This window comes from Ictidomys tridecemlineatus, chromosome 3, assembly GCF_052094955.1.
Source record: "Ictidomys tridecemlineatus isolate mIctTri1 chromosome 3, mIctTri1.hap1, whole genome shotgun sequence".
Classification (NCBI taxonomy): Eukaryota; Metazoa; Chordata; class Mammalia; order Rodentia; family Sciuridae; genus Ictidomys; species Ictidomys tridecemlineatus.
Window position 1 is genome coordinate 127,435,748 of NC_135479.1, and position 17,096 is coordinate 127,452,843.

General features: G+C 34.3%; 1 protein-coding gene across 2 annotated transcripts in view; it reads right to left on the reverse strand.

Moving 5' to 3' along the window:
• Positions 1-16,456, reverse strand: part of Pros1 (protein S) — an 89,620-nt gene extending 73,164 nt beyond the window's left edge. The window contains exon 1 of one of the 2 annotated variants that reach the window (XM_021734208.3): positions 16,221-16,456. In XM_021734208.3, the coding sequence (XP_021589883.2) occupies positions 16,221-16,296 (76 nt within the window). In that variant the 5' untranslated portion in view covers positions 16,297-16,456. The remainder of the gene's footprint in view (positions 1-16,220) is intronic. The other variant, XM_005336756.3, reaches the window with a different exon arrangement.
• Positions 16,457-17,096: the final 640 nt, after the last annotated feature.

Below are 17,096 nucleotides of genomic sequence, written 5' to 3' on the forward strand. Positions count from 1 at the left end.
TTGGTATCTTACTCTTTTCTTCTATTTCCATATGAAGAAATGATTTTCATTTTCAAAATAATAATAGCCAAATATAACTAGATATTTGCATAGTTAATAATAGATAAAAGACAAATAAGAATTGACCCTAAATGAAATAGAGATTATTGAAGATAACTTTTGAAAATATGTAATATCCTACATAAATCTGAGAGAACCTGGCATCCATGGAACAAATTTAGACTGCTCTGAAAATAGAAACACTGGAAAGCTAAAATATGATTCTAAACTAAAATGTTATTTTGAAACAAAGAAGGCAATAGATGGATTGAAACAGAAAGGACCATACTAAATATCAATTTAGTGACATGGAAGATAAGCCAACAAAATCTTCCATGTAGAAAATGATAAGTGGAATATTTAAAAGAAATGATGAGGCACAATAAAAAGGACACAAAAACATTATAATAGAAATTCCAAATATAGAGTAATAGAGGAAAAATAATTTTAAATAATGAATAGGGATGGGGATGTAGCTCAGTGGTACAGCAGTTACCTTGCATACTTGAATCCAGGGATTCAATTCCAAGCAACACAATAATAAATAAACAAACAAACATTCATAATAATTTAAAAATTCCTAATCAGTAGTAAGATGTAAGGCTCAAAAACATAAGAAAAATGAGGCAGAAAAGAGCTATAGATAGACACTTCTTAATAACATTTTAAAACTCCAAAAACAGAGAAAATATTCTACACTCTTACAGAGGAGGAAAAAATATTTTACATACTGTTAAATGAGATGAAGTTTAAGAAAAGAGGATGAGTAAAATTATTTACCTGTCATATTGGGAAGTCAACTGATGTCTAAAGTTACTAAATAAAAAGAAAAGAAAAAATTTGGAAAGAGGACCCCATTTGAAATCAATAATACTGTGATGCTGATTAAAGCCCAGCTTCAAATTTAACTTCAGTTATATTTAAATTTCTAAGAGTAAAATAATTATAGTAACAAAAACTTGATAAAGATAGTATAGAAAAGGAAATATAGAAGCTTATCTGGTATAGGAGTACAAAGAGAAAATCTTAAATGAAATGTATAATACTTTAATATGAAAATATTTCAAAAAATATAACATGACCAAGTATCTGTTATTTTAGAAATATAAGAATAATGATTACACCATCAAGTTAGTTGTCTAAAGCTATTAGGAAAAACAAATTCTGATTTAAGAAAAATTAATTAAAAAATAAAGCATTAGGAATCAAGAAAGAGTAGGAAATATTCCTTAACTTGACAAAGAGCATACAGCAGACGCCAACAGTGAAAACAACATTAGCTAATAAAACACTAATAGACACATTAAACTCAGGATCAAGACAAAGAGACATAAAGACATCACTGCTCCTCACTAATCTAAATTCCCAGGTAATCAATAACTGAAGAAAAAAATGCTTTAAAAATATTGTATAGGGATACACACTACAACACGGATGATACTTGAAAATTTTGGCAAAGTATAAGAAGCCAGTCACAATGACAATTATTATATGATTCCACTTATATGAGGTACCTAGAATAGTTAAAACCAGAGTACAACAGTGGTTTCCAACATTTGTGGAAGTGAACTTTTTGAGAGTTAAAGTGTAATGCAAAGTTACTATACAATGGGGTCAGTTTGGGAAGATGAAAATTTATTCAGATGGATGATGGTGAACAACAATGTGAATTACTTAATGGCACTGAACTTTACATTTAAAATAGTTAAAATAATAAATTCTGTTCTGTATATTTTAACACAAAATAATTATAGGCAAAGACAAAGTGCTTATGTGGAGATGAAAGTTAATTTACTAATAAAATATAAAAGAATCTTCTAGAAATTCATTAGTGCAAACAAGAAAGTATGGGAAAAGACATAAAAGAGAAAATTTTAAAAAATAGTTTTGCTATATACCAGAAAAAAAGAAAAAAACTTCTTAAAGTTGTGTTTTGTGACTTCAAACACCTCTGTTTCCTTTGGGGTCAATTGTTTTATATCTTTCATGCAAATATCTGGTAATCTTTGTGACTCATAGCTTTCATATACCAGTCATAAAAAATAAAGTGGGGGCGCATCACTGCAGAGATTTTATCAAGAAATGCTTAGAAACCAGTAGTAATTCCATATCACTTATAATTCCAAAAATGGGAAGTTATACTCCATGTATGTATGATATGTCAAAATATATTCTGTCATATATAACTAAAAAAAATTAAAAATTTAAACAAAAAGAAAAAAACAGTAAGTCATACTCAAGATCAAATGGTAAAAAAAAATTATTGAAAGACATAAAAAAAGTTATAATATGTCTCACTCATATCATGATCCTGGACAGGAAAGCCCAATACTTTAAAAATGTAATTTCTCCCAAATTAGCTTATAATTTAAATTTTTTATTTTTTAAAAAAATAAATGACAGCAGAATGCATTACAATTCTTATTACACATATACAGCACAATTTTTCATATCTCTGGTTGTATATAAAGTATGTGCACAATTCATGTCCTCATACATGTACTTTGGATAATGATGTCCATCACATTCCACCATCCTTGCTAACCCCCTGCCCCTACTCTTCCCCTCCCACCCCTCTGCCCTGTCTAGAGTTCATCTATTCCTCTCATGCTTCCCTTCCCTAACCCACTATGAATCAGCCTCCTTATATCAGAGAAAACATTTGGCATTTGTTTTTTTGGAATTGGCTAACTTCACTTAGCATTATCTTCTCCAGCATCATCCATTTACCTGCAAATGCCATGATTTTATTCTCTTTTATTGCTGAGTAATTCCATTGTGTATATATGCCACAATTTTTTTTTATCCATTGGTCTACTGAAGGGCATCTAGGTTGGTTCCACAGCTTAGCTATTGTGAATTGTGGTGTTATAAACATTGATGTGGCTGTGTCCCTGTAATATGCAGTGTTTAAGTCCTTTGAGTATAGACCAAGGAGAGGGATACCTGGGCCAAATGATGGTTTCATTTCCAGTTTTCCAAGAAATCTCCATACTGCTTTCCATATTGGCTGCACCAATTTGCAGTTCCACCAGCAATGTATGAGTGTACCTTTCCCCCCACATCCTCGCCAACACTTATTGTTGTTTGTATGCATAATAGCTGCCATTCTGACTAGAGTGATATGAAATCTTAAGAGTAATTTTGATTTGCATTTCTCTAATTGCTAGAGGTGATGAACATTTTTTCATATATTTGTTGATTGATTGTATACCCTCTTCTGAGAAGTGTCTGTTCAGGTCTTTGGCCCATTTATTGATTGGGTAATTTGTTTTTTTGGTGCTTAGCTTCTTGAGTTCTTTATATATCCTAGAGATTAGTGCTCTATCTGATGTGTGAGGGGTAAAAATTTGCTCCCAAGATGTAGGCTCTTTATTTACCTCACAGATTGTTTCTTTTGCTGAGAAGAATCTTTTAGTTTTGAATCCATTCCATTTATTGATTCCTGGTTTTAATTCTTGCGCTATAGGAGTCTTATTAAGGAAGTTAGGGCCTTATCTTACATGATAAAGATTAGGGCCTACTTTTTCTTCTATTATACTCAGAGTCTCTGGTTTAATTCCTAGGTCTTTGATCCACTTTGAGTTTTGTGCATGGAGAGAGATAAGGGTTTAATTTCATTTTGTTGCATATGGATTTCCAGTTTTCCCAGCACCATTTGTTGAAGAGGCTATCTTTTCTCCAATGCATGTTTTTGGCACCTTTGTCTAATATAAGATAATTGTAATTTTGTGGGTTAATATCTGTGTCCTCTATTCTGTACCATTGGTCTACCAGTCTGTTTTGGTGCCAATACCATGCTGTTTTTGTTACTATTGCTCTGTAGTATATAGTTTAAGGTCTGGTATAGTGATGCTACCTAGTGATGCTTTACTCTTCCTGTTAAGAATTGTTTTAGCTATTCTGGGTCTCTTATTTTTCCAGATGAGTTTCATGATTGCTTTTCTATTTCTATGAGGAATGTCATTGGGATTTTGATTGGAATTGCATTAAATCTGTATAGTGCTTTTGGTTGTATAGTCATTTTGATAATATTAATTCTGCCTATCCAAAAGCAAGGTAGATTTTTCCATCTTCTAAGGTCTTCTTTGATTTCTTTCTTTAGGGTTCTGTACTTTTCATTGTATAGATCTTTCACTTCTTTTGTAGATTCCCAAGTTTTTTTATTTTTATTTTTTGAGGCTATTATAAATGGGGTAGTTTTCCTCATTTCCCTCTCAGATGATTTGTCACGGATATACAGAAATGCCTTTGATTTATGGGTATTGGTTTTATATCCTGCTACTTTGCTGAATTCATTTACTAGTTGTAGAAGTTTTCTGGTGGAGCTTTTTGGGTCTTCTAGATATAGAATCATATTGTCAGCAAATAGTGCTAATAGCCTATAATTTTTATATAATTGCACTAAAACCCCTAATTACTATTGTGGAATTTTAAAAATTATTTATAAAGTCCATTTGGAAGAATAAACAAAAATAATATACAGAAGAAAGAAAATAAGTAGAAATCATATTTAAACATAAAAACTGCATTTTAGTTCTCTAATTTTTCTTTCTTTATGACAGTGTATTTTTTATGGATACCAGATCTGCTCAGATTTATTTATGATATTCTTGTAAATTTCTTAAAGTTTTCTTTTGTGACTTCAAACACCTCTGCTTCCTTTGGGGTCAATTGTTTTTGTATCTTTCATGCAAATATCTGGTAATCTTTGGCTGTGACTCACAGCTTTCATATATTAAAAAGAAAGCCAGAGACATGAAAACATTGCAAGTACAGCACAGTAACAGAATGATTTTCAAAAGGCTCCAGTATTCTCAGTGACCAGTGTCTCTAAATTGAACCCACTAAACTGACTGATGTTCTTAAATTCTAGTGAGTGCTAAGACCAAGAATTATGACAACCAATATTAAAGTTGAGCAAACAACTATACTATGCAGTACCATGCATACTGCAGCAGGAACATATTTGGATCTTGCAGTCACACATGAAACCTGGCCAATTAGCTACACAGGTTCACTCCTATTATTTTTTGTGAACTGGCAATCAGTGCAACCTATTTATATAAAATTGAATATTTTATACTTCACTTACCACATTTGGCAAAGTTTTACTCTTATGTATTATTGAAATAGAAGAGCCAATGCTTTGCATCATACTAAAGTCCAAATTAGAAACAAAGAATAGAAAAGCAGTTTCGGCTCATAAATAGTAAAAATAATTGTTTGTCTATCCCAAAACACAATTTATACCTGTAAAAATCAAGAGGCAAGTAGAAAAAAAGATGCAAACTTTATAAAAAATGTTTAATATTTTAACACATAGACGACTTAAAAATACACACACAAAAAAAAATCCCTACTAGAAAAACAGACCATTTATAGACATTTCTTACAACAAAATGTAATACTAATAAGCACATGAAACACAATGAAATACAAACATTATTAGAATTCCTTCAAGCCTCCTCAGACAGTGGATAGACATAAAGTTACATTAACATCTGTAGCTGAATTTCAGTCTTCTGACTCTCCCTTACTTTGTGATTCAGAAACTCTAGTCTTGCCAAGGTTTTCTTAAGCATTTTTGAGAAGTTTCATGTCCAGCTAAGACATCTACTCATCCCAGCCCCCTAAAAGGTCAGCCCTTCTTTTATTACTACTGCATTGATAAAAAATGCTTTCTTTGAAGTTAATGTCCAATGTTGACAAGGATGACAGGAGCTAGGCCTCCTCAAAATCTACTCTTAAAAGCAGATTTCCAGAGGGATAATTAATAATATATACCTAAGACTTTTAAAAATAACACTATTTAGATATTCAGTTGACATTTCTGTTTCTAGGAAATTAATTAATGAAAATACATATATATAAAGGAACATATATGGATATGTTCATCACCATGATATAAGAAAAACACTGGAATTAATATATTTAACTAAGTATAACATATTTAACTAATATTTATTTAATATATTAAACTAATTAAATATATTATGATGAACACACATAATGGAAAATTATGAAAATTATTTAAATCCTGACAGCTTTTAGTCTATTGATATAATAATCATCATTATTGAAAATGTAATATATCAGGTTACAAATAATGTGTAAAGCAGAATTCCATTCCTGTACTAACATATTTTATTCTGTAATGTATATATGCAGACCAAGAAGCTTAGCAGAATATAAAGCAAAATTGTATATTGGTCTCCGATTATTGATAATACAAAATTATTTTTTTTAAATCCATAATTGTATTTTCAAATTAGATTGCATAATGTGAGGAAATTAGTAGGACAGAGCTAGTAGTTTAAACTGGTGAAAGATGTTCAATGAGCCCAGAATAGCTAAATGAAATTCTGGGTTAATAATAATATTCTACATAAATATATATGTGTGTGTGTGTGTATGTGCATGTACGCGTGTGTGTGTGTGTGTGTGTGTGTATCCCTCCTCTGACTCCCATAGTACTAGAGATTGAACCCAATAGTGTTCTACCACTTAGCTACATTCCCAGGCCATTTTAATTTCAATTTTGAGAAGGTTTTGCTAAGTTGCAGAGGCTCCTCTCATACTTGCAATTCTCTCTCCTCTGCTTCCCAAGTATCTGGAATTATAGGTGTGTGCCCTGGTGCCTAGCTATATGTATATTTCAAAACAGATACAAAGGTAATTTCATTTATTCTCACTATAAAAAATGATAAGGATTTGAGGATATATTAATTACCCTGATTTGATCAATTCACTATATATGTATCAAAACACCATACTACTCTGTAAATATATATATATATATATATATATATATATATAAAACTATTTATAAATTAAAAATAAAATAAACTCCAGAAAACTCTAATATTTAAGGGAAAGTAAAGATCATTAAAACAAAAGCAGGTCAGGTATGTTGGCACACGGCTTGCGAGGCTGAGGGCAGGAGGATCTCCAGTTCAAAGCCAGTGTCAGCAACTTAACAAGGCCCTAAGCAACTTAGCAAGTCCCTGTCTCAACTTAGCAAGATCCTGTCTCAAAATTATGTGTGTGTATGTGTATATATATACATATGTATATATATATATATATATGGATGTGGCTCAGGGTTAAGCACTGGTGGGTTTAATCCCTGGTGCAATAAATAAATAAATAAAGAAAGAAAGAAAGAAAGAAAGAAAAGAAAAAAGCAGAAAGAAAATGAAAATATTTGTAGATATAAAAGGAAGTGAATTTCAAAAAAAATAGAACTTTAACATTCTTAATTACCAATCCAGTTGGAGAGTGAGAGGAGGGGTAATAGAGACCTCCAGAATAATTTATTTCTTCTTAAGTTCAAATGAGAATAAGCTGAGAAAGACAGAATAATAACTTCAGAGAAAGGCAGGGTAAAGGAAACATTTTCAGATAGCTAGGGAGGTATATCCCAGAATAGCTGTGAAGCTCATTGAGAAAATGTCAAATGTGCCATTTTGAAAATAGAAAATATCATATAATGCAGAAAGTCACAATTCATTGTGTTCATGAAAATTTAAAGTCATTGTTCTTGAACGTATCTTTTTAAAGTCCATTTCAAAAAACATACAAGATGACTAAGAAGAAATACACTGATGAACTAGAACTAGTCCTATTGCTTTACTCATCTGTAGAAAGGCTTAGCATCTATTCTATAATTTTATTACATTATTTCCCTTTAAGCCTGGAGAATCCAATCTCTGTATTTAGAACAGTGTAATAAACATACCAAAGCAGGGATATTCCTCCACAATAGAGTTAATATGCTTAACCTATTATATTTAGAAAAATCAAAAAGTAAAGAAGGGATAATAGCCTCTAAACCCACCTTCAAAATAGACCCATTACTAATATGCTGTTTCCTTCTAATCTTTTTTCAGAATATTGGTGTTGTTTATTCTTGAATTATTCAAGGATTCTTGCTCAACCCCCCAAAATTATTATAATTTTTTCTCATATGTATTTCCCAGACTCATGTAGCATAAAACCTAATAAAACAAATATTTAGGTAAAAGGATATGCAGCATTGAATAGAACAAGTCAAGGCATATTAGGCTTTTTTCCCCCTCATCATCAAGATTTATTTTCCTTTTAGCATTAACAAATTCTACACAAGCAAATCTTTCTAATGCAAAGATAATTTGAATTTTCCTAATGTCAAGACAAGTGTAATCCTGCCCTTTCTGATTCATTGAATGATGACACGAAACCAAATCCCACACCTGATAAACATTTTAATGTCTCTCCCAATACCTCTGCATTCATTTCCAGCTCAGATTCTTCATGGTTGGTTTTGTGTGTTTGCTTTTACTAAACTTTTCATCTCATTTGCATCTTTTGGAACTCTCCTCTTATTGATCTTAGTCAACTTAGTTGTGGAAATTGATCCCTTTTAAAGAACTGACTCAAGGCAGAGGGAGGGGAGGTGGTGAGAAGATCTGCAGTTATTTACATTCAAGCAAGGTTAAGTGGAACTTCAAAATGCCAGTTCCTAAAAGCCTTTCTCTGCTTCCCTTCTAGTCATAGGATGCCATGTTGCTCAGTTTCTTTTCTCCTTTCTCTAACATCACCCCTTCTCTCTCCTTGATTGCCCTCTACTATGGTTTAAATAGGGTAATGTCCCCCAAAGGTCCATATGTTAAAGGCTTAGTCTCCCAGTAGTACTACTGAGAAATGCTATGGGTATTTAGGAGATGGGGGTGTTATGAGATTTCCTCTGGGCACTGAGCACATACCTGCAATGAAACTGTGGGTCCGTGGTCCATTCATTCTCTTCTGCTGCCAGGATAATAAAGAAGCAGTCTGCTATGTGCTGCTGCTACAATGTGCTAACCTTACTAGAGATTCAAAATAATAGGGTCACTTGAACTTGGACTGGAAGCTCCAAATCTATGAACCCCAATAAATCTTTTATCTATATAAATTAATTGCCACAGATATTTCATCATAGAAAGTTAACCAACACCTTCTACTGCCAACCCTCTCCGTTCTGTTCATTTCTTAATACAGACCATTTCTCTATCTTCCCTGCTATCTCCTTATAAATTGGAATGTCTTCAAATTTAAATGTGCATAGAAATTATCTGACAATTTTATTAAATCCTGTATTCTGTGTCAGTACATCTGGGGTGGGTCCAGAGATACTTCATTTCTAAGATGTTCTAAGGTAAAGCAGTCCATGAGCCACACTTTAACAACAGAGTTATGACTGTTTTTCAGGATTTCACTTTCCAAATCTAAAGGTGTTTTTCCATATATTTACTTATAAGTTAATAATTGTTGTTATCATAGAAATACTTTCAATATCAGCTATTACCATTTATTTTTTATTCTGCTATATTAAAGTCCAACTCAATGTAATAAAATGGAGTCTGCAGCTGGTGTGTTGGTAAGCATAGTTAATTATGCTATCACAAATCTTATTCAGATCATTAAATATATCAACAAAAGTTAAATATGCAATGAGTATTTATACTCCCTTAGAGAAAGAAACAATTTTAACTTTAGAGGAGACAGAGGCAAATGCTAACAAACCATTCCAAGTGTTTCCTTGGGGTAGAATGATTTGAGCAAAAAACACAAGTGAGTTTTGCTATTTCCAACAAGGCAGTTAAGTACACCTCCTCCATTGTTCTCTTTATTGCAGGGGCACTGCATGCCATGTGCATCATTTTGTATAATTAAGATGGAAAACATGTTGGACTTACACGATTAATAAATATATTCTAATTGTTATGGTTTAAATATAAGGTGTCCCCCCAAAAACTTATCTGTGAGACAATGCAAGAAAGTTTAGAGGTGAAATGATTAGGTTATAGGAGTCTAAACCTAATGAGTGCATTAATTCCCTGATAGAAATTAACTGGGTGATAACTGCAGGCAGGTAGGGTGTGGCTAAAGGAGGTGGCTAATTAGGGGTATATATTTTGTCCCTGGTGATCACAGCTCTCCCTCTCTTTTTTCTTGTTGCCGTCATGTGCCATCCCCTTTCCACCATGATGTTCTGTCTTACCTCTGGCCCAGAGTAATTAAGCTGGCCTTCTCTGGACTGAGACCTCTGAAACCGTAAGCCCCCAGAAAGCTTTTATTCCTTTAAAATTGTTCCTGTCAGGTCTTTTGGTCACAGCAGCAAAAAAGCTGACTGAAACACTAATATTGCTAAATCAATGAGATATGAAAATTTGGAGATTAAGTTGGAGTTTGGGGAATTCAAATATTATTATTCCATAGTCTATTTTATCCTAACTAGTACAAGATTATGAAAAAATAAACTAATGCCTGTAACAGAGATTATTCAATAATGTATTAATCTGCTTTTTTGTTAATTCTAAAAATCAAAGGATTCCAAGAAAAGCAATAAAAGAGTACTTCTCGTTTATCCTTTGTATAAAATTAAAGAAAAAGAGTATGAAAAATAAAACCATGCCAAATAATATTTTAAATACTAGAGAATAATAATTGAGAAAAATGACAATTTTCTAAATCATTCTTTAATATAAATGGGGGAATGATTCTAGAAAGCTCCAATCATGATTTTTAAAATAATGGACAAAATCTTATGAAGTATTCTAAAGTTTGAGTGGACTTTGAACAGACCACCAGAGAAAGCTAGGGTGTGATTAAAAAAAAAAAAAGAAAAAAAAGAAAAGTCATCTAAACAGAAGAACCAGAATGGGAAAAAAAAAAAACATAGGAAGAATAACTCTTTTTGAGAAGAAGGGCAGATTATATAGAAAGAGGTAAGAATAGAAGCCTCTAGATCATGAGCCTTGTATACCAAGTTCAAATTTGAAAAATACAGGTAAGAGACAAGAAGCAGCAGCAAACATTTTCCTGCTGAGCTTATCTAAGCAAATTGCGTTGTTATAGAGAGGTTCACAAAATGGGAATGGTAGAAAAGTCAGAGAGCTAAGGGCCTCAGTCCTGTAGCTGAAAGAAACTGAACTCTAGGTTGGAAGAGAACTCCAAGCTTCAGAAGAGATTTCAGCAAGGGATGACCCTTTGATTTTAGTCTTGTGACCCTAAGTAGTCTCTCTGAATTTGTGCCTGGACTTTCTGTCCTTCAAAACTATGAGATACACTCTGTTACTTTAGGTTGCTAAATTTGTGCTAATCTGTCACACAATAATAGAAAAACTTTTTAAAAGGCAAAACCATGATTTTGAATCAGGACTAATGTATTAATATCATTACTCTCATTCCATGTGCAAACTAAGGCTGCCAGCTTCAGTTCTAACAATTGGCTTGACTGGCTAATGCCATCCTAGACCAAACTTTGGCACACAATAAATAACACTGAAAAGCCAGACATTCCTTGGTGTAATGGAACAGAAAGAATTCACAAACACGAGGAGACAAAAATTCTGGCTTGAATCTTTCATGTGGTTTCTATCTATTCACTCTCCACCCGTCCATCTGATCTCTGAATATATAAGGAAAATAGTTTCATAATTATGATGAAAAATTGATTATTGGGGAATCAGTTATTGGGAGCTCAGTCATTTTCTTTGGGATACAACATTATCTTCCAAAATGTGGTAAAAAAAAAAAAAGCAGTATATTTTCTGTGCCAGCAATCAATAATACATAGTGTTTATTTGTGTGTGTGTGTGGGAGAGGGTTACTACTGGTGGTCTACCACTGAGCTACATCTAACCCTCTTTATTTTGAGACATGGTCTTGCTAAATTGCCTAGGTTGGCCTAGAACTTACAAACCCCCTATCTCAGCTTACTGATTAGCTGGGATTACAGTTGTGTTCGACTACGCCCAGCTTGTGCTGCTTTTTGAACCAAAATGCACAGGTCAGGAATGAACAAAAACAGGAATGAAGTGCTTATCATAATTTGACATATAGTGATTTTTATGGTTGAACTATATCCTCTAAAAAGACACGGAAATCTTAATTCACTCAATATTAGCGAATTCGTGACCTTATTTGGAAATAGTGTCTTGGCGGGTAATAAATTCAATTTAAAATCATTAAAGTAGACCCTAATTTGATGTAAGCAGTGTCCTTACCAAACAAGGAAATTTGGACCTAGAGAAAGATATGTACAGAAGAAAGACAATTTTAAAACACAGGGAGTATGCATCTAACGCAACCAGACACTGGGAGAAAGGCATGGAAAAAAATGCTCCCTCATACATTGCAGAAAGAATCAATACTGCTGATGCCTTGAAACCAGACTTCAAGTCTCCAGAATCATGAGAGCACAAATTTCTGTTATTTAAGCCATCCAGTGTGTGGTGCTTTTTTATGGCATGCTAGGAAAGTAATACAGTCACCTAGTCTCAGTTTTTTGCATTCTTTTCTCATCATCTGGGTTCTCCAGAACCAAGAAGGAATGCATTCTCTATGGGACTTAATATACTTTCCATTGAGGTTAGAAGCTGAGACTGTTATATAGCCATTTGAAGTTCTTTACAACTCTTAGGGGGAAAAAAAGAAAAGTATTATTCTGAAATATCAATAATAATATGACAATAATCAATAAAAATAGTATTATTGCCACATATAAACCAGGATTAGGAAGAGTTGAACTCCTCCAGAATAACTCTTATTCACAACAGAAATGGTGAAAGAGGCAATGGGTATATCATCCCCAGGGAGGAACAACAAGGGCTCAGGTTCTTCTTGAATAAGGGTGTGGTTAATCTCATTGACAAGAATCAAAAATGAGGAGTTTTCTGAGGACAAGAGAGATAGGAAGGTTAGAAATGTAGCTCAGTGGTAAAGTGTTCACTAGCAGGCATAAGGCCCTAAGTTTAATCCTCCAGAACTGCTCAGGGAGAGGTGGGAGTTAGAAAATGAACAGTGATGGAATTATTACCAAGATCTAGCTTATAACAAAGAGAGAGATGATTAAGTACTAAAGCCACTACCTGTATTGTCTTTTATTTTGGAAGGAGCACATATAAGATGTGCTAGTACACTAAAACATCATTTCATCCATGAAGTACAGCACAAAACCAGTGGAAATATGGCCATCACCTATTGATACTAAATTAGGAAATGGTACCCTCAGGTCCTCCTTGCTGAATGTGGCAACTGGAACCTATTGAAGAGGGGTTTTTCTGATATATAATAGTTACTTGAATTATGTTAGAGAAATATTTTCAAATGGTATTTGTGGAAGTAAGTGTGTATATTATGAGTCAATAATTAGAATGTGTAGACTTTTCTTGTATCTTTTTTCTTCCAAGAATGCATTCCTTTGTGGCAATGGTCCTTCTGGTACTTTATATGATTCTAGTAAGCTGTTAATCACAAGACTTCAGAGCCAAAAGCAAAGTCAAAATGATCAGGCCTCCTAGGAGTCATGAACAGAGACACAGAGGACTAGAAGACAGGTAGATTGGAGTTATATGATGGCAGTTCCTAAAGTACAATATGTGAGTTCATACTATATAGATCACCTAAATGCAAGTCTCTGGCTTTCCTAGGTCTGGTTGTCCATTATGCCACTGGGTAGATTTTATTTTATTTATTTTTTGGTACCAGGGATTGAACTCAGGGGCACTTAACCACTAAGCCACATCCACAGCCCCTTTTAAAAATATTTTATTTAGAGACAAGATCTCCCTGTGTTGTTTTGGGCCTTGCTAAGTTGCTGAGGCTGGCTTTGAACAAATGACCCTACTGCCTTAGCCTCCCAAGCCACTAGGATTACAGGCATGTGCCACTGCACCTGGCACTCAACAGACTTCTAATAAATCCACTTAACACTTCCTTTATTCCTTCCTTCTTTCCTTCTTTCTGATGGCAAGAATAGTGTTGTTGCTCATAGGTAATAAATGCTGATCTATGTATTATTAGGTTTCTTATAATATTTTGAAGATTTAAATCATTTAGACAGATCATTTAAGCTACAAAAAGAATACTAAAGTTGGTGGACAGTGTGTATTATAGAAAACATTACTAGGTTTCCTAGTATAGGATGGTAAGAGAATATGGCATAGAGTTTATTGTTCTTATTGCTATATCAGAAGCTGTCCTCAAATTTTACTGCACAAACCCTAACTGTAACATAACCTTGATCAAATCTTTCCAGAGTGCAATATTTTGGACTTTGAAACAAAGAGAATTTAAGAAAAGATAAGGAATAACTAAAGGGACAATTATAGAAGAAGAGAGTACAAAAGGAGAAGGAAAATATGTCCAGTGTAGACTGCAACCACGCAAAAGTGGAAGTCTAGATAAGGCCAAATTAGCCTAGCCAAAATAGATATCCTCTTCCTTCTATTTCCCTGTGTCACAAGTCCTTAGAGAGAAAGAAATAAAATATGTAGACAGTATGTATTTTAAATACATAGATTCTCCTCTCACATAAAAATATGTCATCTAATTATATATATACATATATATACACACACATACCTATAATATCTGAAAAATCAATTAACATCTCTGAGTAATTTATTATTAAAATGAGCTTGAACTACATGATTTATATCAATTCTCTCAAAAATACACCTGTAATTTGTTAACTTTTCCTTAAATAGCAACTATATCTCTAAGGGTGGTACTTGAATTATAAATAAAATATTTAGAGTTCAAATTATATCTCAAAATTTAAATATTTGGGTGGTAAAGGACAGGGGACGCAGCTCAGTGATAGAGCACTGGCTTAGCATGGGCAAAGCCCAGAGTTAAATTCCCAGCACCACAAACAAAAAACAGAAACAAAAATCCCTGTATCTGTTTCCTTATCAGTAAACCAGACATGGTTTTAATTCAATTGAACAACCACAATTTTAAATGACCATTATAGGGCCAATTATTCCTTATGTGATATATTTGTAGAATTAATTTACCTAGTTTTCAGTGTCTATGTACAAGTGTTATTGTCCATACATGGATATGTAATATACACACATATATAATTTTTACCTTTCCCTAGATTCAGTCAAAATTTAACAATCTCTACAAAAATAAAGGACCTAGCAAATTTCTGTGATGATAAGCAGAAGTGTGGCAAGCCACTTTTGCCTTTCTCTTCCTCTAAACACTGGTCTTCAGCAAATATTTGGTTGTCCTAATGAACCATATAGATGAGGTTGTGCACACAGTCACATACAGCCATAACTAATTATAGGAGTTTGATTGTTGAAGTTTTGCAGTTGTAGCTCTTTAATATAATGTCAACAAGTAATGTTTTAGCCTTTAAATTAGAAATTTAAAAATACATCATTCATCCTTATGATTAATTAATAAAAACAAGTGTAATTTTAGTAATATTCTAATAAATGGCCATCTTTGAAAAGTTTACTTTGGAGCTGTAGGTACCCTAAATGTTATTTTTAAGTCAGAATTACTTCTCTTGTGCCAATTCCTGAGAATAAAACAACAAAAGAAAGCACTTTAAATTGTGAATGTACTTAAACTTTAGAAAATAAATTAGCTGATAAATAAAATGTACCAAAAGCCTTGATACTCTTTATTCATTTTTCAGAGCATACTCAATACACTGCCTTGAACCTGGGTATGGGAACATAAGGAACTGTATATACAAAGATAAAGTGCAAGGAATTCACGCCACCACCTCAGATCCGTGGCACACACTGTCAGAAATCCTGAGTACAAAATGATCTGAGAAATGTAATATTTAACAGTCTCTTTTATTTCAAGATTAGAAAAAGACATCTTCTATTGCTATGCAAAACCTCGGTTATCCTGAAACAGTTCATTTGTCAATGCAGGACAAGCTCAAAGTCCAGAAGTTGCAAAAGGATAGTTTCACTAGGGGTGGGGAGTGCAGGGTGGGGACAGGCTTTAGTACAGGGGGAGGACAGTGCGTTGACTTTTCTTCCTACTCATACTGCAATGTGCTCATCCTTGTCCTTTAGGATCCTAGGTTGTTGGAGCTGGAGGGAGGGGGTGAGTACACGTTCTAAATCCTTCATTGATACTTAGCGTCACCCAGGTTCTTGCATCAGTCCTGTAAGCAACACATGATTCTCACGGTAGAGCAAATATTGATCCTCCCCACCATTACACAGGTTGCTAGTCCACAGCTGCTTCCATACAATGGGTGGTTTTTCAGGACTTAAGGGAAACTTTCTAGGAGGCTGCAATCCTAGAGAAAAAAAAGTCCTACCAACCAGGGCACATAGTTCATTTGCCAATGCTGGGGAAGGCAGAAAACAAGACACTATTGATTTACTCACAGTTTGCCTCTGAGACTGGAAGCACTAGGACAAGGCACGCCAAGAGCGCCCGGCAGCGCCCACCCAAGACCCTCATTTCGAAGCGGGCAGAGGCGCGGGCGAGTACAGTAGCGCGTTGCTGAGGTGCCTGAGCGCGGGGCGCCTGGCGGAGCTGCTAGCCCGGGCACTGCTCTTTGAGCACTGCAGCGAGGCGGCGTCTGAGAGCCTGCGAGAGCCGGCCGGAACAGCGGGGGCGGGGGTTGGGGGCGGGAGGAGACCGCCGGCTCCCAGCCCCCAGCCGGAGAGGGGAAGTGATAACAAGGACATTTCCAGGAAGCTTTTGGGAGCTGGGGGGGAAGGGCTCCGGGAGAGTGTTGGAGGCCTAGCAAATACTGCCAGGCGTCCTGTCATTCCTCACCAGTTCCCAAGGTCCAGCTTTTCCATTTCTCCAGAATGCGAAGTTTACAAAGGGGAAGAGGTAGAAGAAGGGAACTCAATAAAAATCTTTAAGGGAGGCTGAGTGGCTAGGAGAACTTTGAGGAACTTTGAGGATCCCCAGGCTCAGGAAGAGAAGTCGCGAGAGAATGGATTGCCCAGAAGGATGTTATCCAAACCTAGATGTCAGGGAGAACATTAGGAAGACTGCAGAGAATAGAAATAATGGAAGAAATCGGATAGCTTTGATCTTACACATTTTTGTTTGGGTCTTGTATTTGTGGTGTAAGAAAAAATATTTTCTTTTTCTTTTTCCTTTTTTTTTTGAAGAAAAAAAAAACACAATGTATCAAATTCCATCACCTTCCAACTGTTTGTTTTGTTTTTTGCATATTTACCTTTAGTTTTTTTTCCTTAGACATCCCCATGTGAAACAGGTTTAGGGCTGCATCTGGAGCTAAA